At 41.7% G+C, this 26036-nt stretch overlaps 1 protein-coding gene and 1 non-coding gene across 14 annotated transcripts in view; one reads left to right on the top strand and one right to left on the bottom strand.

Annotated features, from left to right (window-relative positions):
- Positions 1 to 26036, top strand: part of CadN (Cadherin-N) — a 224392-nt gene that overhangs the window by 59192 nt on the left and 139164 nt on the right. For all 13 annotated transcript variants that reach the window (XM_069048249.1, XM_069048253.1, XM_069048248.1 and 10 more), the window contains one exon: positions 74 to 263. In XM_069048249.1, coding sequence (XP_068904350.1) covers positions 74 to 263 — 190 coding nt within the window. The remainder of the gene's footprint in view (positions 1 to 73; positions 264 to 26036) is intronic.
- On the bottom strand, positions 15958 to 16029 carry TRNAM-CAU (transfer RNA methionine (anticodon CAU)). Its single transcript has one exon. It is a non-coding gene; the product is annotated as a tRNA-Met (tRNA).

The following is a 26036-nucleotide window of genomic DNA, read 5'->3' on the forward strand; positions in this document are numbered from 1 at the left end:
CTCTGCCACCCCGTCGGGACGGGCGGAGTTTCCGTCCTTTGGTAACATTAAAGGAAAACGTTTCCATTCTCAGGTGTACTACTACATAGTGGATTCGCCCCGGAACGAGGGCAAGGACTTTTTCGAGATCAACAAGGAGACGGGGGAGGTGTTCACCAAGATCGTTTTCGACAGGGAGAAGCAGGGCGCCTACGCGCTGGAGGTCGAGGCGAGAGACGGGGCGCCCTCGGCGAGGCCCAACAGCGACAGCCAGCCCAATTCCGGTGAGTTGTTCCCTTTAATGGAGTTTTTCGGGGTGTCTCCAAGTCGACGGGGTTGTTTTCGCATCCATAATGCGGCCCGAGCTCGGATTACCTACGGAGGTGTTAGCGGAGAACATTAGCGTTAAGACGACGACGCCCCCGATGCGCCCGGGGACTTAACAATTTATGCAGGTCTTACCGAGTAATTAGATGGTTAAATTGTCTTTTCATTATAACCCCATCGAGGATCCGGATATTAAATCGCGGCGTTTCAAGACGGAAAGCGCGGCTTTTTCCCAAAATTACTTTCGCAATTTATCGGGACAAAAACAAAATAATCGCAATATCCACTTCATTATCTCGCCCTCGGCCGGGGGTTGTTATTAACGTTATCGCAGGTCTGAAATTTGTGCGATCCGCGGCCGGAACGAATCCGCGCCGAGGGTTCGTCGTTTTTCTTTTCGCCGACTGATTGAAACTTTTGTTGGCGCGGAGCAGTTAATTTAACTTGATGACACCCCCGCCCCCTATCCGGGGGTTATTTTTCGACGATTGCGGAGGTCGAACATCGATAGGTCGGTGAACGAGAGGCGACAGAGCCGGATAATGAATATTTTAGTGTCGATTTCGGAGGCGGTTAGTGTTAAGATCCACGTACTCGATCCGCCGAAGAAGTTTCCCAATTAATTCCTCCGCGTTATGGATGGGTCGTTAAGTTCGCCCCGAATCGATACGGGCAAGTGCGCCCCGGCGATGTTTATCTCCGCTGATGGAAAACGTAAAAATCAAATCCTAGCGGCGTCTGAATCCGCCGAACTTGCCCCGATATCTGATCCGCCCCGCCCCCCGCACTAAATTTTCGAGAGTAGTTATTAAAACGTCTGTAATTCCGCGTAATCGTCTTAATTTCATCCACATTATCCTTGCCATTATCGGCCTCCTCCGCTTCTTCTTCCAGCATCAGCAGACGCCTCGCAGCATGTCTATTGCGATATTAATCCGGAACGGCTCGCCGAAAACGAACTCTTTCCATTCATGGGGTCGGCTCTTTATTGTTACGGGCGCCGGCGCAAAAAACACCTGGACTCGGGGGGCACCAGGACCTTCGGAAATTTGCATTTTTCGCCCACCGAAAGAACTCCCGACGCCGTTTAGATTGCATCGGTTCACATGTTAATAGCGCTTTTTGTGAGGGATGACCCACGTCAGATACCGAGGGTAAAAAGCGACAGGTTAAATTAACGACTGGCGGATGAAATCCCGGAATCTTCAAGCTAGATGGCGCCTCTCCATAACACCACCGCAGCACAAACATTGCCACAAAAGATGTCATAAATCCTAGGGTTTGTGTATTCTAAATATCAACAACACATATTGGGGTTTAACGCGGAACGCGAAAAGAAAAGCGAACACATATTTGCAAAGGTGCTAATTGAATTCGACGTCGTATAGAATTGTACAATGGTTTTCTTCTGGATATGACTACTCTGCATACGTAATAACAGTAAAAATAATGATGCTTATTTCCAACAAAATTTACATGTATGTAAAATAGAAAAACCACTAAAATAAATTACATAAAACGCATCACGATAACAGCATTTATTTCTCACGACGATCAAAATGAAATAGGTACTTACCGATTTCTTTTTTATTTCCTAGTAATGAAATGTATAAAAGCCTATATTAACTCTCGAAGTCAACAGCGACATTAAGATATTTATTTCTAAAATTTTACGGCACCTTCACCATATCTGCAAAACGATAAGTTGCAAATTGGTTGACCAATGTTAAAAGCGGAGACAACGGCGATACTGAACGTATATTTTTTGTACGTTTCTTTATAATATTTAATGATGCTTCTACCATATTTGTTTGTACATTTTAAGACATAATTTTTGAATTTCGAAGGACAACCTGGTTTAAAGTTTTTTTTTGACAAAGTTTTTTTAAAAACGTTTCGGCGCATCCCCCATTTTTGCACTTAATAAATAATGAATTTACTTTCTTTGAAGTAGCACATTCTTACTTACTTTGCTTTGATGTAATGAACTCTAGAAATCACAGATTTGAATTTTATCTGGTTCAAAAGACAAAAGATATTGACAATGTTCTTTGTGAAATATCCCGGCGCATCCACCATTTTGCAATTATAAACTTTGGTTGCGTCGCAGGCTTCGACTTGCGGTTTTCTTTGTTTATTTATCCATAGCGAAGTCTTGAAACACATTTTTTGTATTTCATGAATAGGATGTTCATTTAAATTTCCGGTCAATGTTGCCGTTGAAGAGTCGATTGTGAACGCACCACTCGTGTAATAGTAGTTTATTTAACGAATTCGTGTGTAAATTTGGCTTTTTTTGGCATGAGTGGGTTTTAAATTGGCCCACGAGTGCCAAAAAAAGCCCAATTATTGTCAAAAAAGCCCAATTTACACAAGAACGAGTTGAATACAACGTTTTTTTGTTCCGACGAGCCCCTTAAAGTCTTCAAATCGCTTAAAATCTTTAAAACTAGCTTGACGTTTCGTTTTGACAAGTTTTGACGTTTATCAAAATCCGTTTACACAGGAGAACATTCTCAAATTCTGACAGTGTCGAACAAAAAAAAAACAACACAAACAACGCAAAAACTGAGGTAAGAATTAAACAGCTGATGCGTTCACAGTCGAGTCTTCAACGCCAACTTTGACGGGAAAATAATGCGAAAATTTCGTGCGTTTTTTTAAATTTCACCTCAAAGTAGCCGCTGAAGAGTCTAATGTGAACGGTGTTTAAAGCTAACCTCACTTTGTGCGTTGTTTGTGTTTTACTCTGCAGACTGACGCGTGGTGCGTTCACAATCGACTCTTCAACGCCAACTTTGAGGTGAAATTTAAAAAAACACCCGATATGTAGTGGTGGCGTCAGGGTATGTTAAGGAGAAACTCTTTTCTATCCCATTCTGTGAGCTAGATTTAATAAAACATTAGATCTGGTAGCTTTTTAAATACGATGAGTATCCTTTGGACACTTTTCGACAATTTACATCGACAGATTTTTTTTTATTACTAACTAAGATACCGAGTTTGGAGTTTCCTCTCCGACATTTTTTCACTGTAGAGCGGGTTTCAAACCTGTATTTATTTATAACTTCTCTTTCTCGGCATGAAAAGAAAAGACAAGAATGTTATCGAAATTTTTATTTCTAGAAATTTTGTAGGCATTTATAGTTTGTCCTGTAATAATGCCAATTATTCTTGTTTCTCTTTTTTAACCATTAACCATTTATTTTAAATAAATTGTGTAAGAGATTAAGCAGAGTGAAGAATTGTGCTTGTGTTTGCCATTTTAATAAGCAGAGACTAACACAGATTTACGGTGGAGACAGAAACTTACAATTTTATTTTAGCTCACTTGAGCACAATGAAATTTACCAAGCAACATTTTTTCAACAGTAAGATCACGAGAGCTTAACTCTTGTCTGAAAGATTTAAATTTTTATGAGCATTGGTTGCTTGGCAATTAAACACAAAAAAGACCCGAGCGCTTGAGCGATTTTAATTGACTGAATTAATTAATTGACAGCAACTAATGCGAATATAAAAAACAAAAATCTTACCAGAGCTCGAGGAATCTTCGGTTGATGAATAGATTAAGTTTGACATAAAATTTTTATAATGTAAGAAATATGTAGTTCGTAAATTTCTATTGGTGCAAGTGATCTTATTTCTTTAACGTGATTGATGAAGATTATATGAGGTTGATTATCATTTAAATACAATAAAAATTGCAAAATAAATATATTTTAATTTTAACCTGACCTAGCGCATCCACAATTTTCCTAATTTGCAAATACATAATTTTTATGACCAAAATTTCGAACATCACATTATATTTTTCTTAATTTACTTTAGGCTATTGTTCTACAGGGTCAATATAAATGATTGTACCATCGTAGTAGGCGTTGGCGAGCGTTGGTGGTTAAATTGAATGTGCCGCAAGCTTGATAACATGAGTGAGACTAGCATCGCCGATAGGTGTATAAATAACAATTCTGTATTTCACCTGCTCAAAAGACAAGGACGTTGACAATTAGTTTCCTGCAATTTCCCGGCGCATCCACAATTTTTAAATAAAAAAGTATTGCTGCTGGCGCCTTGCTTACTTTTCTTCCGGCACCGGTCCTCTTGAATAATCCGGCCATATTCCGGTCCGACTGTTAGATCGTTAGCAGTCCGGTAAAAAACAGCCTAATCGAATACCACCCCGTGATCCGATTCTGGATTTTGTTTATAGTATTCGGGCCGCGTATTTTCAGCCCTGGTGTCATTTCACGCGCAATTTTTTGCTCCGCTCCGGATCATATTAATCGCATTTGCGTTGTTTAACTCTGCATTTCGCATTTTACACATTGTTTTCAGCGCGACCGCTTGTCGCACGCCGCATTCTCGCTCCACCTGATGTAATGCGAATAAATGTTGAGCCCCACAATTACAACTCGTGGAAAACTTCTCGCACGGAGTCGGATTTGGTCGGCGCCAAAGAAAACTTCGGTTTTCCGGCGCGTAATCCCTCGAGGGCGAGATTTCCCTTGATATTCCCTAATTAACAAGGCGCGCTTAATTGGCCCGTCAAAAATGCTAAATCCGGGCCTGGTCCGGGGGGCACTTAGTCACAGGTTTAGGGGCTGTTCTGTGCGTAATTGCACCGCTAATTGCTGTGCATTTTCGGTTATCACGTTGCACCCCGATCCGTGCGTTGGTTACTTTGATATACTGGTGGCACTTAATTAGATTTCCCCACTGTACAAACGATCCTATTTTGTTTGTTTATGGCCCGAATTCCGGTCCGTCCGTCCAATTTTTTCCGGTTTTGTTTTTGCCCTTTAATGCTTTTTGATGGCTCAAGATTAATTCCTAACATCTCTGCTATCGTGCGATTCTTCTTCGTCTCGGTCTCCGCCATTTGAAAAAATTCCAATTTTTTCCCCTCGAGCCGGATTTTTACGTCGTCCTTATAAAGTTTGCATTGTGTTTTTGTTCGAGACGCGGCGTCGTTATGATTTTAATAAAGTTTTAGTTTCGGTTTTTAGTGCTCGCTGCGATTTACAGCGCGGTTTATTTACTGCCGTTCTAAATCTGCCGCCGCTGATGGCGAATAAAATCTAGCCGGTCTAGGTATCAGCGCCATCTAGACAAGTGTGTAAGCAGCTTCCTGTAATTAAAGCCCTCTAACGAGACTTTATTAGGGCGAAGGGTGGAAATTAGTAAGTGCGCCGGTCGTCCATCACTACTAGTTTTAATTATCTCCCCGCGAGATAAATAATTTCAATATAATGGATGTAATTTAGGGGGCGGCGGGTGACGCAGTGTGTCGCGGCGGCGGCGGCAGGATTACCGAGGCGGGCACGGTTTTTCGAAATTTCGTTGTTTCCGCTCAGATTTCATATAAATGTCCGTAAATGTTTCCTTGGCCGACGTCGTCATATATCTCCCTCGGTTTCATATTTCACGTTGTCAAATAAATTTATATTGAATTATATGCAGTAAACACGGCGGAGCGCTCTATTTTTCCTTTTCCAAATAAACGAAAAAGGCTTTCCACCTGTATCGCGATAATTAATTCGGAGGGTGACGCACCTGTTTAATAATTTAAAAATTTTCACTCGTTCACGCGTCGAAAATTGAAAACGACTGATCCGGAACAGCGACGAAATTTATTCTCCCCCTCGGAGCGACGTTCGAGGAGTCGGAGGGTCCGTTGGGTACTTAACGAATTGTAATGAAATATTGTCAAGGTTCGAGGTTAAGTGCTCACGAAGGCGGCGGACTGCAACCGCCCCCGCCTCGTGTTGCGTCGCTCTAACATCGTTGTTTGCATTTTTACCGCCAATCCGACACGACAAGCCCTCCGACAAACCCGACGCAAATAAAGTTACTGCAGTCGTAAAAAGGACGAAACAAGAGAATCCCCCGCCGTAAAAAATTCGAAAAATGGGGACCGGATTAATATTCATATTCCATCGTCGCAGTTTCATCTGTCATTATTATTCGGCGCCGGGGGTGCAACACTTCACTCCGGAATATAGTTTAGACAAATGGAAACAAGATTTCGAATCGATCCGGCGAAAAAGTCGCTGGTGGGGTCAGGTGGAGGCGGAAATAATCCGGGATGTTTCGCATACGCTGCAGCCGTTCGCATTTCCGGCCGGGACATTTAAAATCGCGACTTTTGCGCGGAATTTGAGGAATGTTAACAGGGAAATATCCAAGAACGTCGTAAATAACTCGACTTCACGGCAAAAAATATATTCATGAATATCAGATTTACGGTGTGCGAGCGGTGGTCGTTCTTTTTATTTTTTTTTTAGAGGGAGTGGCGACGGATTTGTCTCGTCGCAAAGTGGTGTGTTTGCATTGAGCGGACTAATTACGAAAGTGAACCGACGCGAAATCCCTCCGTGTCTTCGTGAAATAATGGAATTAGTCATTTTTCATGGAGGGTGAATTAAGAGAGGGATCTGCTTTCGAACTACCCTGCATTCTCTGTATTTATTGTCTGGAATATTTTGTTTGCAAAACCGCATCTCCACCCGCTTCTCCGCGTGTGTGTGTAATTTAATGTCGGGATGCCGGGCAAATATTAAATACTGGGATATTTTTAACCGAGTGGAGAATTCCCGCGGGACGCACCCGCTGAATTTTTTATCTATTATAATCACATCGGCAGCACCGGAAAGTTGCTCCTTAATTAGCCCGACCATGAAATTCCCTCATTTAATTAAGTCGTTCGCCGTAGCACCCAATTATTCCGGTGTTTAATGTAGCGCAGGAGCAGGTATTATTCACCGGGACGCTTATCGGGAACCGAGATGCAACCGCTTCGTCAACACAAATTGGGGATAGGGCAATTTCGAAAAATATCCGACGTCCCGGCCGGAATCTTAATCGCGCCCCGGAAAAAATGTTGGCGGCGTACAAAGCCCCCGATAATAACATTTAATGTCAAAGGGGCCAGGTTTCGAAAATTCCCAACGCAATTTTGCAAATTACAATGCGAGGGGATCAAAGTGGTGAGCCTGTCGCGCGAACGGAAGCTTTCGTCTGGAATTTTTCGACTGACACCGCTCAAGAGGTTATTTTTGTTAATTACGGCATAAAAGGATCAAGGGTTTAAATGCCGAACCTGCGATCTTCGGCTGAGTGCTGCAATCAGATTACGCCGACGAAAATCGAGTTTCCTCCAGGAAAACGAATTTACTAACTAATGCAAAAGTTTTTTTTAATTCAGGTTAACCCCCGATACTCGAGATCGATATCGGGGGAACAATGGCGGCCGCAATTTTTATCTCCCGCCCCCTGTCATTGTTTAAGTGAAGAGATGCGATTGGGGTCGATGAAATTTTCAGGCGTTGTGAAAAATTCAGTCGCGGGCGCCGACTTTTATACACTATTGATGCCGTCGCGGCCTGGGGTTAACAACTTTCGCTTTTTATCCCCCCGATGACTCCTTAACCGTCCCGGGGCTTCGCTCGTTAATAATGGACCTGGCGTTCTCCACTCTTTGTTCTTCTCGCATTGTCGAGCGGTGCATGCGATCGAGGCGGTGCACTCGAAGACCGCGGGCTTGCCCCCTTTCCTGCGCACATTTGTCATTGTTGGTGAACTTTGTTCGACGTTGACAGCTGTATTATGAAGAAAATAAATATACCGGTCTGGGGGAAATTCGAGTCGGACCGATTTCCTGATTTATTTTCGGGCGCAACGACGCTGCCTCCATTATTTCTGATACTTCGGGAGCGCTGCACCAGAGTGTCGCACAGCTCGTCCATCACTCAGGAACCGGTAACACCAACACAATTTCTATTTAACACTCGCAAACAAAACTTGCGATGGATCTGACACCAACTTCACTGATCAGTTTTTGTCCCACGCCGCTTCAAACTCCCGGAAGCACTCTTCTTCTGCTAGTACGTCAAAGGACAATAACTTCGCAAACTTTTCGTATTTAAATATTTGTAATTACGGTAGTGTAAGTTGAACTTCGTTTGTAAAATTTCACTGGGTACCTTGGAAGTACTGGAACAAATAAAGCTATTTAGATCCTTAAACATTTTTGGGACACAGTGTATACCACCACCCTTGAACAGGCCGCCCGCCTGTGGTTCGTCTGGCGGGGGTGACGAGATTCCATTTCGGCAAGTTATTTTTTTTGGGGTCGTAATGGACGCTGCGGCCGGGCTCGGGGGCGGCTCGGGCGCTTTTTGGGCCGCCCCTCGGTATGTTGAATTTTAAGTTTGAAGTGGAAAAGTTGCGGGAGTCTTCGGGTCGGCAAACATCCCCGAGTCCTGTTTAACTTCTTGTCTGCAACCACTCCACACAAACTCGAGAAACTCATGTAACAATTACGCCGGTCCGGATTCGTGATTTAATTGAATGAATACCGAGCGAGATCTGATAATTCTATAAAACATCTTTCCATTTTGCTCGTGAAATTATTAATAATGAACGTATTCTACCCGTCCCCGCAATTCCATTTGACTACGTCGAGGACTAGTTCTTATTTTGTATTATTAAAGGCGGTGGGTGGCGGCGGCGGTCGGTTAGAATTCCCGGCATGCACCGCCCGGTGTGCGCCACTGCGGGATGAAATATAAAAATTTTAAGACGCAATTCGGAAAAGTGTGTCTCTAATCCCCGGGAAATTACTTAGCCATCTGGGAGTGAAATGCTCGTTACTCGTCGGATATGCTTTGTAGTGGAATGAGTTTTATTAGATCTACGTGAGAGTACGGTGCCGATTTCATTCAAGATTAAATTTATTGGATCCGACCACGCCCATCCCCGTCGAGGCGATTTTCTTTATTTCGGTACCAATTATCCGGGAGTTATGACGGATTGCAGAAGGCACCGTTCCGGACTCGTTACGCAACAATCAATTCCCGGAGCGACCCTCGTCCATTTGCATCGAGCACTAGCCGATAAATCCGGACCCGGTTACTCTTTTATTGCGCTAATAAATCGTTAATAACGGCAGTTAGGTGCAAGGTCGGGGATTCACTGCTGTTCGACACCGTGCCCTCAGGACCACCGACCCTGCCGCCCCTGGAGTCCCGCCCCGAAAAATATCGCCGTTTCCTGTTATGTGTGTTTTTTTGCCGAGAAAGATAAACAGGACATGAGGTTTTAAGGAGAGGAGTAATATGTGGCAGTAAGTTTTATGACATTTTAAGCGTTGTTGTCGTTTTGTATTTGGGAGATTATGGTCGGTTTTGGAGTGGAAAGTTGGGAACCGAATATTTTTCTCTCATCGCTTTATCAACTTTTCCCCACTTTTTACTTGCAAATTTATCGGATGAGCTTACATAAGTTAGTCAGATGTCAGTGTTAACGTGGGTCGGTGATGTCTTTTTGTCGTCATTTCGTTTTATTCTCGGGGGTTTGCGCTCTGAGAAAAATGCACTCCACACGAGTTAGTGTCAAGTGGATTCGTTACCGCAAAGTCTCTTTTTCGTAAATTCTGGATTTATTTGCTTCGATTTGTTCGATACAAATTTAACGAGCATTCATGATTTGTAGTGAAGTTTTAAGATATTTTAATACTTTATTAAACTACCAAAGAAAACGAAAAAGAAAACGCTTTAAGCGCCCAAAAACCTCACGATTGCAAGATATTCGTAAATGAAAGATAAATAAAAAAAAATAATTCACTTGGAGTAAATTTGTATTTTGATGTTCAAAGGAATTACAGTTGAATGTTGTAATTAGATAGAGGAATATTTACTTTCAAAAGGATTAAAAAAAAATATTACGACATTTCATTAGTAAAATGAAATATTTCGTCATAAGAATTAAAAATGTTAAAACAAAGCAAACAATTATGTGAATGTTTTGCAAGAATTAATTTTACTGTGTACCACCAAGTAATAATATCACATTTATTCATTGCATGTCTAAATGATGTGAAATGTGGAAACTAGGGTCGTTGACAAAAGAAATGTTTTGTTTTCATTATTTTTCGAGGAAACTTGAAGAAAGATTGCCCTCTCTCTCTCTTCTCCGGATTTATTAATTGGACACTCTCCATTTCTACTGTCTTGAGTGGAATTTATGTTTTCCAAAAATGGTGGAGGCGCCGGGAAAAACAAGGAACAAATGTGTCGATATTTCTGGTGTCGCATGAGCTAGATCAGAGCTAGAAACTGCATTTTATGAATTTGTTTTCGAAGAAACTAACCAAAAAAATTCTTAAATCTCAGTTTGTAATTTTATTCAGAAAATTGACGATCCATGAGTTGTTAAAAATTTTGAAATAAATACCTTTGCGTTCAGAGAGACGAATCTAAATATCGACGTTTATTTTAAAACAACGATGCAAAGGAAAAATTAGTTTATTATCTTTAAAATTGACACTAATCAATTTTAAAACAAAAATGGTGGAGGCCCGGACGAGTTCAAAGATAAATGGAGATGTCTCTGTAACCTGTTGAGCGAGATTAAAAAAAGAGTTATGATTTATAGATTTTATTTGACGAAGAGGATAAAATAAATCGCAAAGCAAAAGCTCTGGTAATAGTCAAGAAAATTATTAATCAATGGGTTGTAAAAATGGTGAATGCGTCGGATAAAAATACTATTATGACCATTGCCTTGATGAAATTCAGTAATTGTATTCGGTAGATTTTGGTTGGAAAAGACAAGAACAAAACACATACAAGGTGTTCAACAAGAAAACAAAGCAAGACTGCTATGCACAGTCGTTTTATTGGTTGCCTATTCACCCTGTTTCAAAAGTACCATTCTAATAAAAATGCTTTCCCTTCAATGCTAATAGTATATTAAAAGACAAGTTTCATAAGACCAGTCTTGAAGCACGAATTCAAGATTAAAAAACGAGTGGTGTAGCCACGAGTTATTTTAAAGAATGAGTGCTTCAAGGTCTTATGAAATGAGTTTTTTATACTATTTTTTGTAATTTGCCCTTTTTAAGCCGTTTTTAAACAAAAATGTTTACTTTCCTCGATTTAGGGATTTTTGTGGCGGTTGGTAATGTCTTAATTTTAAAAGTGAAAATTTGATCAAATCTTCAAAGTCGCCTTTTGTTTTATCCAAATTCTGTCACAAAACACGAATATGGAAGATAATTGCCAAAAATACTGTCGCGAATTTGTTGCCTGATAAATCCTGATAAATAATTCTTTGCACATTTTGTAATTTAAACTAACAGGCATAACGGATCAAGCTTTGCCAACCTAAAAATTTTCGTAAAATGTTCCGTGAAATAATGGCTATAAGGACATCCCAGATAATGACGTCGCGTTCGTTAATATGTCTATTAGAGAATCAAAATGGAGGCAAATTACAAAAAACCTATTTTACCACTTATGCAGGAACAACAAATTGTTGCTTACAATTACAGTAAACGTCTGTAAACTTTATCGAAATCGAAAATTTGTTTATTTTTCACTTTAGTATAATTGCATGATAACTCCTAGGATACGAAATACGTAAATATGTCCATAACAACCGGGGAAATGGGGAATAATAACAGGGTGTAATAAGAATAAGCGGGCGTAATGAATTCATAACGCCCTCATCAATTCAAAATTGCAAAGATGCCAATTTTTTTTTAAAGAACACGCATAGTGAAAAATAAAATCTTGTATGCACCACGGCGTCACCGAATGATTACGCCCATCGAACGATATTCATCTCTCGGGCTAAAGCCCTCGAGCTGGATTCATCGTTCTCCGGGCGTACTTATCGTTATAACGCCCTTGGTGCATAAATAGCTATTATTTTTTAATAACACGATATTGTTTCTTTTCGTCATAGATGCACATTATGAAAAACAACTTGGGATATTTCAATTTTTTTAGCTCTCCACATTGTTTACAACAAACTCATGAGAACCAAAAACTCCCAAACTATAGCAACCATATATTGTATGCACCACGGGAGATATTCATGTTCATATCTGTCTTGATGCATACATATCTATTTCAAGATTAACAATAGCACATCGTTGACGTTTCTTTGACATTTTAACGAAAAATCTGCTTACCCGTGGCGATGCGTTTGGCCATAAAGCTGGTAAATTACTCATTTTTACGAATGTAAAATGTTGCTCTTGTTTATTTTATAAATTTTCTCCATTTCAGATAGTAATAATAAAATGCACAATTATAATTCCAAATTGTCTACGCCCATGCATTGAACGCTTATTTGCAAAGAATTCCGCTACGACATCACCGATAATTTGCAGCGCCTGCTCTGATTTGTTTTCTTTTTGATCACTTTGTATTCTTATCTCTTAAATTAAGCAAAAAATGATTGAATTGCAAAAATGTTGGAAAGTGGAAAATATAATTTTAATACTTCACTCAGAAACTGCCATTTACTCGTATAATGTTTCTGTGTCATCTGCGAAGCTATATATTTGCAATTCCATTTTGTGTTTCATCTTGAAATTTTTTAATGATCTCAAGAGAAATTGCTTGACGAGAGAAGAGTGATGCTTTTAAAGTTTATTGAAAACGTAAGGGAAAGCTAATTAGACTCCCGTGTCATTAGTGAGTCGATTCGCACCGATTTGGACATCGTAATGGGAGTTTGTTATCAATTTTTGGTAGAGCGTTTGCAACCCATCGACCACCCAATCGGAGCGGCGCTTTCACAGCTTTCACAACCTTTTGCGGCAAAAATAGTCGCAGTCGTCGTCGCTTTTTTGCTAATTACGCCGATAACAAAGCGCTAAATATGCACGAGCTTCTTGCGCGCCTCCACTCCCAAAGAAAACAAAACAGCTACCCTTTAATGACGATCACGTTCGGTTATTCTGGAGCTTTTTGTCTCAAGCTTCGCTCGTTTTCGACGGTTTCTGTTTAATTTTTGGCGTCGATAAATCCCGCCCCGCTCGATTTCTATCTGTCTTCATTCGGCGCTCTCGGCGTCGATGCGCTTTTTATTTGGCTTTTTTTATTATTAAAACTTGTTAGAGCCGTCTATATAAAGTTCTCAAACAATTTCTAGACCCTTGTCAAACGGAAAGCCACCTTTGACACCGGAATGACATCTTATATCCCCCGTTCGCTATTAAAAACGCGAAAATCTCGACCGGGACTCGGGGGGCGCATGAATAATTCATCGTGATTAGGGCCGTTTTAAATTATTTGTACAAATTATGATGAATAGGCAATTTCTATTAGACCAACCCGAGTTAATTCGGCGCGCCGAGTCGAAGTTTTTAATTAGTTATTATTGTCCGGAGGAGTAATCACCGGAGCCGTTCGACCGCGCTTGATGACTCCGGGTTTTTATCTGTTTTCGTCGGGCCGTAAAATAATTTAGCCCCACTGTTCGACGTTAGATAAGCATCGTCGCGCTAATTCACCCCGGCTCTAAGCCCCCCCAAATCGGAGTACAACTTCGCTCGTAAACTTGGCGGGTGTGTTATCTTTCGCTTAATGCAGATTTATGTAAAAGTCGCCGTCTGTTTGTCCAATCGATCGCACCGTGTGTTGCGTGAGTACGCAAAGAGACCAAACAGACGAATCGGAAGAACAACAGTAAGTCAGGGCGAAGAGACATCGACAAAAGTTCGCGCACTAACCGAATTAATTCTCAGTTAGACCGAGTTTAAGGCGACTGCATCCCGGAATTTATCATCCCCGGAGCGTCGAAAAACCAACACCGCTCCCAACTTCGAAACATGACCTATACATCACGTCCCTAACTTAATTTTAAATATTTTTAAACGCGCATCGGGCAAAACACCAACTGCATCTGCCGTACTCGTGACAGTCGGAAGATGAACGCGATCCTGCAATCGAATAAATCAAACGACGTCGCAGGTTCGCCCCGAACGATTCCTGCTCCATTAAGAAATTAATTTCGGCTCGTTTCGCCCCCTCATGCGTTTATAACACCACCATTATCTGGTTTTTACCGGCGATGAATGTTCAACACCCCATTCGCGACCCGATATGTGCGGCAAGGACGCCCGCTGTGCGACCGATAATTTATTAGGGGAAGCATCTGTTTGTGATTATGTCAAGTCAATTTATGTCTGTGCGAATATTATAGATCAGTTTGCACAAAGCTTCACGGTCGATGGTCGGTGCAGACACCGGCGGTGCGGTTTTGTGCACCAGAACACAAGAAGTGAGCGACAGACTACCAATCACTTTGTTGAAAGTCTCGCGATAATTAAAAATCCTGGATTTATCTCCTTATCCCGGTTTGATCGCAGTTTTCCAAACGCGAGCCGAGAGCTATCCGGATAATTTAAATTTAAATTAATTCACGTTTCGTTCCTGGAACACAACTCGGTAGTAGTTTTTCGAATGTTTTCCGGCAAGTGATGAAAACACAGAGATAATTGTGTCTGTTAAGTCTTCGCATTCATATTTAACGAGTAGGAGGTTCAGCTCGTAGTCATTATTGCTCTTGTACGAGGCAGGTCCGCAGCTTCGGTTGGGTCCTCGATATTAGAAATAAATTATTCAAAACATAAATTTAGTCGATACGGATCACGACAACATACATCTTCTCCGGATAAATCTGCTGCCTTCTAAATGTAATGATTTTTTTCTGGCAGGAACGAAAAAAGATAGATAGTTCTTGTGTTAGGTTCTCATTAATATTTAAGGAGTGGTTGGTTTCGATTCATTGATATTTTTGCTCTCTGGCGAACCAGGTCGACGAGAATTGGTCAGTGCTTTATTGGCCAAATAAATTATACAAGTCGACAAGAATTTACCCAATATGGTCCACGTCTCTAAAAAGGATGTCTTAATAGATAAAAATGGAAATTCGCTTTTTCCAGAATGTCCATTTTCAGAAAATATGTTTATTTGGACATAGACATGATAGGCGAGTGTTAGCAGTCAGTTTTTAGCAAGCTATAATTTTTTTTTCTTTTAATTTAAACTACAAATTGAAATTAAGTGGTGACGGTTAATCGCGTAACATTTCTAAGAAATGTCTCTGGATATTTTGCATCCTGTTCGACAAATCTGGTTGATCATTGGTCATAAAAAATAAATAAAAATAAAAACATTTAATTTGTTTTTAAAGGAATTGTTAGATTAAGGGCCCGATTTCAAATCATGGTGGCAAATAGGTGGTGCAGCGCAAATGTGTAGCTATCTTTGTCCTACACATTAATTACCAATATGCGTCATCTTTCTCTCTTGCGCCGTTACCATGACAACAACAAATGCGACCGTCGCAAGTCAACTTGAAATCGGCCTTCTAGAGTTCTAGACCACAAATGCGAAGTTAAATTTTTCTTTGATAAAATGGAATGTTTGTGTCTTTGAGCTTAGGAAATCGACTAAGCAGACTTTCTCTCTAACAATTGAAAAATTGTTTTCTAAGGAAACACAGAACTTGTTAGTTTATAATTTCGATGGAGGCACCAGAAAATGTTTACTGTAGATAATAATATTTTGATGTTACTGTTAAGTGTAATAAAAAATTTGTCTAATAAAGTTTTGTTTATGAGCAATCCAATAAAGAAAAATTTTCCAACAATAACGATACATATTTTAAATAAATGTTTTAGTCTTTCTTGATTAATAATAGCGAAAACTGCATCTATCTCTCTTATGATTTATGAGACTCTAGTTATTTACGGTAACAGTGAGGAAAGCAAAGCTTTTAAATAAAAATAAATCACATTTTTGGACGGATCTGTTGCTATGAAAAAAAAAAAAAAATAAAAAAAGTATGTAGCAGAGCGTGGTTTCGATCCACGGACCTCTGGGTTATGGGCCCAGCACGCTTCCACTGCGCCACTCTGCTTATTGTAATAGGTTCTGACCAAAAATGCTCACATATGACATGGTCTTGAATTTTGGTCATCACCGCAACCGCGTCTTTGAGGTCCTCCTACCTGAACACGTTTATGCTGCCGGTGTCGTATCTTAAAATACAAAATTAACAAAGTTCTGAAACGTCAATAAAGTGGTTGTGTGCACGTTGTGGAAATTGTGGAAATGGATGTTGAAGAGTTAATATGTTCCTGATGATGTCCTGGAAGAGGCAACTGCCAAATGTTGCCTAAAAAATCAAAATTACGTTATCAGAAAGAATTGGAAAAATTTATGAGTGAATCAAAACCAGTGAGTGAAAGACAATGAGCGAAAGTGAAGTGAACGAAAGAGAAACAAACCTTAACCTACTGGTAACTATGGATACAGACTCACTTTCTAGGGAGGTAGCGAACAAATTAACTTTACCGGTTTCAGTATAGTTAAGCGTTGGTTTACATTCACAAAAGTTGGATGGTTATGGTAGGTGAGTCATAACTGTACTAGTACAGTTATGGAATCATAACTGTACTAGTACAGTTATGCTGTAGTGACATGTCAACAACAATCAACAAATGAAGACAATATCTAACTTTATTCATTATTAATTCAAACAATCTGAACTAAAACCAACAATAATTACTTAAATAGACGGAACTCTGCCATAGTAAAAATGAACTGCACTTCATAGCATAGGGCATCGGGTAGTGCCTACGTCCATAATGATGAGAGGCAGAGGGGCTATATTTCTTCGACTCTATAAACAAAAAGATAAATACGCTACGAAACTAACACTATGAGCACTTACCAGTTCATGAAAATACGCCAACATCACAGTCATTTACACTTGTAACCTTAATTAGATCCTGCCCTTGTTTGAGTGTCTCTATGATTTCAGATAAGTACCTCCTGCCTTTCGGCCGATATTAAGCTATTTAAAGCTTGTTAAAGCTTCATTTACGACGTTTTTCGGTAAAACACTATCATTCAAACTCATTTTGCGAAATGTCTGTTTGTATAAACAACCAAATGTAACTATGACACTCGAACATATCATGCAAACGCGATCAACTCAATCTATTTGTGTGTTTGGATTTAATTGTTTTAAATTCTCTTCGGCTTATTCTGAAACCGGTAAACTATTGAACAAACCGCGCATGTTATGAATCATAACAACCTTAGATGTCTTAAAATCCTCGCTCTACGAGCTCGGATTTCAAACCGACATCTGCGGTAGTTATGATAGTCATAACATCGCTAGGTATGTTAATAGCTATTAAATTGTATTTTAATTTTAATTGTCATTTTAATGTCATAACTTAAAATTTTGATGGATAAATTTTTCTAAAATCAATTTAAGACAAGAAGCATTTTCGTACCAGTAAAACTACTTCCAAAAATGTAGAATTTTTTAAAATGCAATATTTGTCTTTCGTAGCAATTATCTACTAGATAAATAAATTGAACAAACGAAATGTTTGTCTTTATCCTTCACATTGAGGCAATTTACAACTTAGTAATGCAAGAATGGTGGATGCCCCAGGAAATTAGGAACGAATATAAATAACTCTGTCAAATTCTCTGTTATTTTAATATTTAGTTCCAGAATGTTTGATATGTCGGTACTTTATTTGAAATTCTCGGGAATTTAACCTTAATGATGTAAATTTTATCTTTAGCGTTTGTGCAACAAAATGAATAGAAAGGAGGGAGTGGAGGCGTCTCGTAAAATTTTTCTGCACTCTTGGAACGGATGCGGTGGTGGTCTGTCGTTTTCTCACCAAAAAGAAAAACTGCAGACACAAAATGTTGCCTCATCTTCTCTAAATTTCACCGCTTCGGTTTCACAAAAGAAAATGAATCATTTTCAGCCGTTTCTCCTTTGTTTTATTTTCAATCTGCTTAACGTGCGTCTAACATTTTTTCCCTCCATCCAGTTTAGTTTTTTCCCGCGCTATTATTCAGATTAAAGGAAATTACCCCTTGCGACCGCCTCGCTTGTAGCTCCTTGATTATAATGGCACCTCGTGCCGTTGTCGCGTCCCCGATCCCCATCCAGACAGAACATCGAATTTCATCCAGACTCTTTGGCAAAAAAACTTTTTTTTTTCGGTCGGCGCGTCGGTCGACTTCGCCGGGAAAATGCGACGCTTCGAGATGGAATTTTCCGACGAGTGATTTCAGTGTAAAAATTGAAATTTCATTAGAATAAAATGTTTCTGAAATGTGTTTTTATTAAAATGGCCCCGGAGCTGGGGCGTCGCGTCCCCGCAAACTAATACGGTTAATATAAACGTGCGAGCGGGAGGGGCGGGACGTCAGGTTAACCCCAGATTAAATTAAATCAGTGGCCGGGAGCGCCGCCCCTCCTTATTGAAGTGTTTCGTTTCTTCAGTTGTGCGGATTTAAAGAGACGCGAGAATTGCCCAACCACCGGATGGAAATGTACAATTTAATTTAAAAAGATTACCCAGGTCAAGAGGTTCGTGCGAAAGAATCTTCATAAATTAGGTCTCTGGTGGTAGTTTAATTACTTTCCTCCTGCGAATTCCAGCTTTTAACTTGATATGTTTGCCAGATTCTCCGCGATAAAATATTTATTTCGCACCCGACTCGCGCTTAGTTTTTCCTCAACTTCGCCCCTTATTTATTTAGCTGTCCACGGACCCTGTCGTCGCTACATTAGCGCTCTTTCGCCGCACTTCTTTCGCCGCTCACCTGTCACATCCCGCCCCGTCCCTCGCCGGTCAATTTCCAACTTTCTGCAACATTCACTTCCCCCAAATCGGTCTTTATTCACCCACGGGAAAAATGTTAATGCACCCTCTCGACCTAATGACACACTACACTCAGGACCCCTCGAATCGTTCGTCCGCCACCCTCCGCTCTCTTAACTGCCCCGTTAATGCCGCCTCCCGTGTTTACAGCGATCTCGATCCCGGAAGAAGCGAAGGCGAGCCACGTTCTCGCAACGGTTTATTTCAGAAATGTTGCCGCAGGGATTTCAACCCCTTGCACGACCTTCATGCAGTTGTCGGGGCTACATGAGAGGCCCATTCGACATTTCATTTGGTATGATTGATGGTCCAGGGAAACACCGTTCGCACCCCATTACCTGTACGATTCGCGGCGGAATTGAAATTAACTGCCCTCCGACGCTTATTTCATCTCACGGACGGTTAAATGGCGTACCGGAACTAATTGGCGCGATTTTTCACGGGGGCGACTCCCAAACTCCGGGTATCGACAGCGGCTTCCGGACTACGCGACCGGAAGATTTCGAATTTTGTTTTTGTTATTGATAGGTCGAGTGACGGGAGAAATCGAGTCGAGGGTTGGTGCCGCGGGGGCGGCAATCATCATTACCCGACTTGAGGCCAAAATGTCGCCCTTGTACGGTCCTCGATCATTTTAATTTGTCTAATTTCGCTTGTTTTCTTTTCCCCGACCGTCAATTTTTTTCCTTTTGTCCTCTTCGACTCGCATCCACCGAGATTAATCTCTTTAGCGTTAGTTCCAGACAACAGGATTGTCGTATTAAAGCTTGCATTTGTTTGGTTTTTCTTTTTTCTTGGGTGCTAGTTCCGGGAGTGCACTAGCCTTGTAATCCCTCCACCGACTCTTTTTTTTTTCTTCAGGTATTTGTATAAGTAATAAAACAAGTGAATCTGAGTTGATTTACAACATTTTTGCAAAACCTGATAAATCATAGTTGTTTTTTTTTCCTTTTTGCTGGCTCGCTTTCCGTGCTTCAGTTTCGGTTCAAAGCTCCCCACAACTCCAAGAAGCAACATTTCATCAATTACCCAAAAATAAAATGGGCGGATTTCCTGTCGTCGGACTAAGTAGAGGAGTGGGGCTCTTGCGGCCGGAGTCAATTAATTTGCAAAAAAGAAACATGGCGAAGCGCTTTTATTTGCTTTTAAAGTTTAATAGATTTCCTGTAAGTTTTCGTAGCCATTATATTGCCTCGCGACGCAACTTTATAGTGGAGGTTTTTATCGGAATTAATGATATCAAGTACAAAGAGCGTCTGTGTAGGGTTGGAAGATTTAAAAGAAAAAAAGTCGTCATCGGGCTTATCGCAACTCCTAATTAAAGCGGAGAGCTTCTAAATGAAATGATCGAAGTTTTGTTTTTGGTAATTAATTGGCACTCGGTGTGCCGGTTCTCCTTCTCCTTGCAAAAATCGGGCGAAAGAAGTCGGCTTAATTTCAAAGGGCTTGGGGGGGGGGGGATTCCAAGTGTGGCATCAAAAGGGAGGAAAAAAATTGAATGCGAGGCGAAAAATCCCCATTTATATGCGATATAAATATCATCATAAATTTTTAAGGCGCCGCCGCTAATGACCGCGTTCCGATTATAAATAAATATATTTAAAGATGGCGCCTTGTCCTCTGTGGACCTGGTGCACGTGTGCCGTCCTCTTTTTTTTTAATCTCACTGGAGGGAATCTTCATGTGGGGCGTCGTGACGCCATAGAATACCAATTATGTCGGAAAATACAGTCGGAACTCTCCCGACGAATGTGATAATATCGGCAAACGACCTCGACAATATTGCAAATTTCAATTCCATCCACCTATCCGCAATCCCGCCGCGTCGCATTGAACCCTCGACGGCGGCGTGTGTTGTTTTTTGGGGGCGATAAGAGCGTCTCCGGTGCGATCACGCCTGATGGCGGAATTTATGATTTTATAATCGCAATTTTCCGGGTTGGTGGGCGATCAAGGGATGAATTCGCCGGAGTCGCAGGCACATTATCGCGGGCACATTATTCCGGTGGACCGTGAAATCTGCTAATTGGTTCAGGTGGATCGGCGGAATAGGTGCACTCGTCCACTTTGTGTGCCTAATTCGGGGTATCGATTCCGTGATCTTGGCCAAATCAGCGGAGCCAGCCGGGGCATCCCGGAGATAAATCTGATCTATCTGGTGCTGGTGCAGCGAGGTGCATGCCGTGAATTGGCACCAACTACTTTAAATTTGCGCAATTTGCATATGTCGCCCTTCCGGTGCGCGCTGTCATCAGATAAGAGTAAACATTGTGTCAGAGTCGATTTACCAACTTTGTAACAGTGCATTTGCCATGCATAACAGGCCGAACAAAAAGCGAAAGAGCGACGGAAGGAGACGGGGGGTCCAGGACGTACATAATACATTATGAAGAGCACGTAGAAAATAAAAAATAGCGGCGCGAAGCTGCGGCACTCTTAAAATTATCAGGGAATTTATTTGGGGCGTGGCGGTGTTTTGCGGCGGCCAAGGGGGGTCAATGCGATGTGGAGCACGTCCTCCAATTTTTGTATGTCGGAATATTGACAGAATCCACTGGCGTACGTGTCTTTTGTGGGTTAGCGGAGGAATTTATTAGTTCGTAGTGGCAGTGTTCGCCTTGTTACGCCTAATTTAACTTGTTGCTTTCAAACCGCGCACCGAAGGGACGACGACGCCGGGAACGCATATTGAAATTGGTTTTCTTGCGTGCGCCGCGACGTCAATCAAATTGTCAAACGGAACCGTTTTTAATGAGGAGGCGACGCCTGCTCTCCGACGACGGCTTTTTTTGCGATGGAGGAACGGGAAGCGGTGCCTGATTATCTTCCTCGCGCGGAGGGGCGGCGGTGCAGTGCCCGCCGGGCGGGGGTTTATTGAGGACTTCGAGTTCGGATCTGCCGACGTCTTTGCACAGAATGGGTCAAAATGCAATAAAAGTGATAGCTAAAGTAGACCCCCCATTATGTCAAAAAAGGGCTCCTTGCCCCTGTCAGAAGGAAACCTGCCTCGTCGTATTTTATTTTATGAAATTTTTAGTAAGACATCCCGTATATTATAAATTTTCGATTTAGGATTACAGAGAAAAATTGTGGTGAAATGATGTAATTGATTTTAAGTGATAAGATATATTGTTACTAAATACTACATCCATCTGTGAAATTACAATGTTTGTCGTGTCTTTATCGTTTTTATACAAGGTGTTTCATGTAACTTTCCGAGATCTACGCAGCTCAATATTCAGTAGTCACAAAATGCTAGATACCAAAAACTACAGTTTAATTATCATTAATTAATTAATTATCGTCAATGAAAGTTATAAATGAAAGAAGTATTACTGGTTGTATTTAAAGTTCGTCAGGGTCGGAAAGTTACGTGAAACACCTTGTTTATGGCTAATACGTAAATGTACAGTTGTTTACACCATCACACCTCGACACCGAATAGTGCGCATAGATAGTGAGCTTTAGAAGACTTTCATCTGAGAATCCGGAGTGGCGGAGTCGCGACTGTACCCAAATTGGTTTTCTAGCTTTGGACGTCGATCGAATAGTAAAAGGCGAGATTTATAATGAGTCCTTCGGTCCGGCTGTCTACCTCGGTCCGTGCATATTTGACGAGGAATCCGGGTGGCGCTTATGTGGCTTTCTTTTCTGCGGCACCGAACCGGAAAGCTCGCCCGGAATTATCCCGATGGGAAACTTTCAAATTGGAATACTTTCAAGAACAAAGATGTGCAGCGCTTACGTACACGGTAATAAATTAGCGAAAGATGCGCCATCGTATCAAATTTATTAATTAATAAGTTTATTAGGGCCGTCCGTGTAGTTCCCGTGTGCCTGTCAACCGAATGACAGATGACGAAAGTATGGCCCGGAACCAACCGGAAACTTCGCTGTTAAGCCGCGATATTAACAAGTTTCCGAATTAATTACAAAGGAATTGAACGGAACCGTTTCATCCGACAACAATTTGCTTACATCGCTGCCAACTAAACGCCCCTCCAAAAACACGAAGAAACGGATTAAGAGCCACTCGTAGATGGCGCAATTATCCGATCGTTTTAATTAAAGCGTGCACTTTTCCCCGGAACAATTCGTAATGACACGGCGATTTGTCTGTGTTTACTTTCGCGCGCTCTTGACCGCACCAAATCAATCGGGGGCGCCGCCCTGTTCCCACTTGACGAGATGAGTCGGCGGCGGTAAAAATTGGGGCGGGGCGCGAATTCAGACAATGCCGCCGCTCAATATGCTAAATGAATGAGCGAAAACTAGTTCATTATGTTACAACGGCGAACGGGCTGGAGCCGCCCCTCGTGTGAGAAGTGTAACGACGGTGACTCGGGGGTGGCGGCGGCTCAAAGAACAATTAAAGTTTTGCTGCACTGACGAGGAGAGGGTGTGAAAAGCAAAATTATTTCGTGTGGGTCGGCCGGAATATTTTCTTTTCCAATTATCGCGCACCCTTTGAGAGATTTATTTCCGGTTTATCAGGATTACGGAAGTCAACCATTGAAATCCTTTGTCACCCATTACCATGAATAGGACGGGTGCTTCGGTTTATTCCGCGTGAGTAATTAATGGATTTCTTTGTTGTGTTTTATTGTTATCGCTTTATATTTTATTTGGCGGAGCTTGTTCCGTGCCAGAGACATTTAATAATGACACTCGGCCGATTTATCGTCGTGGACCGATCGGTTTATTTGGATTCAGTAAAAAATCCTCCTCCAGGTTCGTGACATCCGAGAGGGAGAGCGTAACTTAATACGTCACACTCGACGCAAAACTCGATATTCCTGCAAGGTTTTAAACATTTCTTGAAGAAGTGAATTGCGTCTCGGGATGAATTCTCCGCGCAGACGTACGAGTAATTGCAATTTTCGCTGCCGAGGTTTTTGGGGGGATTTTTTTTTTGAGAATATAAGAGTTGATAATAAGCAACTCCGGGGTGAAGCAACTGGAGATATCCACATCCAGCAAACAAACAGAAATTGGAAAACAGAAAAAAACGTTCAGCATATCGGCAAAAAAAAAATCAAAGGGAGAAAATAAGACAAAAACGGGGGCGTAGAGATAAATGGAGACGTCTGCGGGGCTAATACATGACGGCCATTTGACGCAGATAAAGATGAAAATCGTCCATTTGATTGCACCCTGGCAGGAAAAAATGTGTCGTGAATCCTGCGACGCCACAAAGCGGCCAATTGAAAGGGAGCATATGAAACAAACAAAATTGGGTGGATAGTTGGCAAATTCCGCAGATTGTTATATCCTGCAACAAATTGTTGTTTAATTAGTTGAGCCGACGTTGCAGCTGTACCGCTGCGAAAGCAGAGCTTTTTGCGTCCGTCTCGGAAATCAAATACTTTTCGGAATTGCTGAAAGAACTTTGTTTATGAAGAACATTTGCATCAAAGGAATCGCTCCGCCTGGAACACGTCGTTTCCGGGAGGAAAGCCAGCTGCTGGAAACAATAACGGTGAAACGAGTTCGGTTTGTATTTTCTTTTAATTATGATTGGGTCTAGCAGGACGTGATTCCATCTATTAAGCGATATTGGAAGCAATAACGCCTCGAGCGAGAGGATCGGCGGCGGCGGCAGCGGTAACGGCCCCCGATTTATTCATCTCTTTAATAAATCGATCCTCACATAAATCTGAAACGAGAAAGTACGGAGGTCCGACTATTAGCTCGCTCGTCCCGTTCCAATTTACTTTTCATATGTTCCATTTAATTGAGCAAAAACTCATCCGATGGAGGCGGCACCGGTTACGATCCGGTCTTCAGCGAAAATGCTATAAAATCCGGTGATCTTCACGAAACAAGAAAGTGATTTTTGATTTTGCGCCGGGGTAATTAGCGCGTTCCGGGATCCTCGGCCCGGATTATTTATCGCGGCGAGAAAATACTCCGGACGGTCGCCGCCGCTGAAAAATACGGCCAATTAACCCGCTCCGCATATGTTTGAATGCATTTACATAGCCAAGCAGCGAAGACACCGGATTTTTAATTCCGGCCAAACTTTATAAAATTCCATTTAAATTGGGAAATTAGCCGGCGCCGCTCCAATTTTTTCACGTGAGGTGGTCGCACGTGTGGCGACGTAATTTTCGGGGTGCGATGAGCTTAATTAGGGGAGCGGTTGTATTTTTTAAAGCCGCCGCACCACACCACATAAGGAAAATCTAATATTTCAGGGCCGCCGGCGTACGGGGTCACTTCCAATTCACGTGGAGTAAATTCAGTGCCGTAGGTTACGTTTTTCACTTCACTGCGTCCGATTCAATTCGGTACGATAAATATTTTTTTGTTTCGCAAAATGTATACGGATAGCTCCCGAAAATAATAATTTACAATAAATGGTTCACGAGGAAATATGTGTTCTTGAACGATTCTACCGTGAAAAATAAAATGTCAACCGGGGGGAAATGCGCCGCTGCCTGCTAATGTAATAAAGGGGCGGGGCGGCAATAAATTGGGGTTTTCCGTGCGCTATTTAAAAAAGATGTGTCGCGTACAGTTGTTGATTCCGGGGGCGGGGGGCGCCGTCCCAAGACGACCCCGAACATCGGGAATAGAAATAAATCGGGTGATTCGAGGTGACAAAATAAATGCATAGTTTATGGGGCGCCGCGCCGCACCGGGCCGTTAAAATTTTTATAATCGATAAAGCCGAGTGAATCCCCTAAGTCGAGATCGAATCTTTTTATTTCCGGGGGAAATTAATGCCTGTTGTGCTCGAGCGTCTCGCTGACCCCTTTTGCTTTTTGCATGTCCACTGCGCGTCCGCAAGAAGCGCTCTGAAGAGGAGTTTTTCACTTTTTTCACGACCATCAATCACTTCTTATGCTAATCGATCCGGGGATCGGGGGTCGTAATTGGGGACGTCCCTTTATAGTAGTTTTACGAGAATCCAGATCGCGCTATTAACGGAGCCTCCGGAACAAACTCGCATCGCGGATTTTTCCCTCGTAAATTACACATAAATACTTTATGAATAATCAGATCGTTCAATATAAGATTTTACAACGTTTACGGCTCCCCCTAAGTCAATAAAATCTTGGGGAATAAATTGGCGACCCGGTCCGTCGAATACTAATACCCGGAGTCGCCCGGAACCGGGGCGTGTTATTCCCGATCATCTACACATCGAATTAACTCCATTTACACTGTTGGAGCAACTTGTCCCATTAAGCTTTTCTTAAGGACGATTTGTCTCGGG

The sequence above is a fragment of the Tenebrio molitor genome, chromosome 5, assembly GCF_963966145.1.
Source record: "Tenebrio molitor chromosome 5, icTenMoli1.1, whole genome shotgun sequence".
Taxonomy (NCBI): Eukaryota; Metazoa; Arthropoda; class Insecta; order Coleoptera; family Tenebrionidae; genus Tenebrio; species Tenebrio molitor.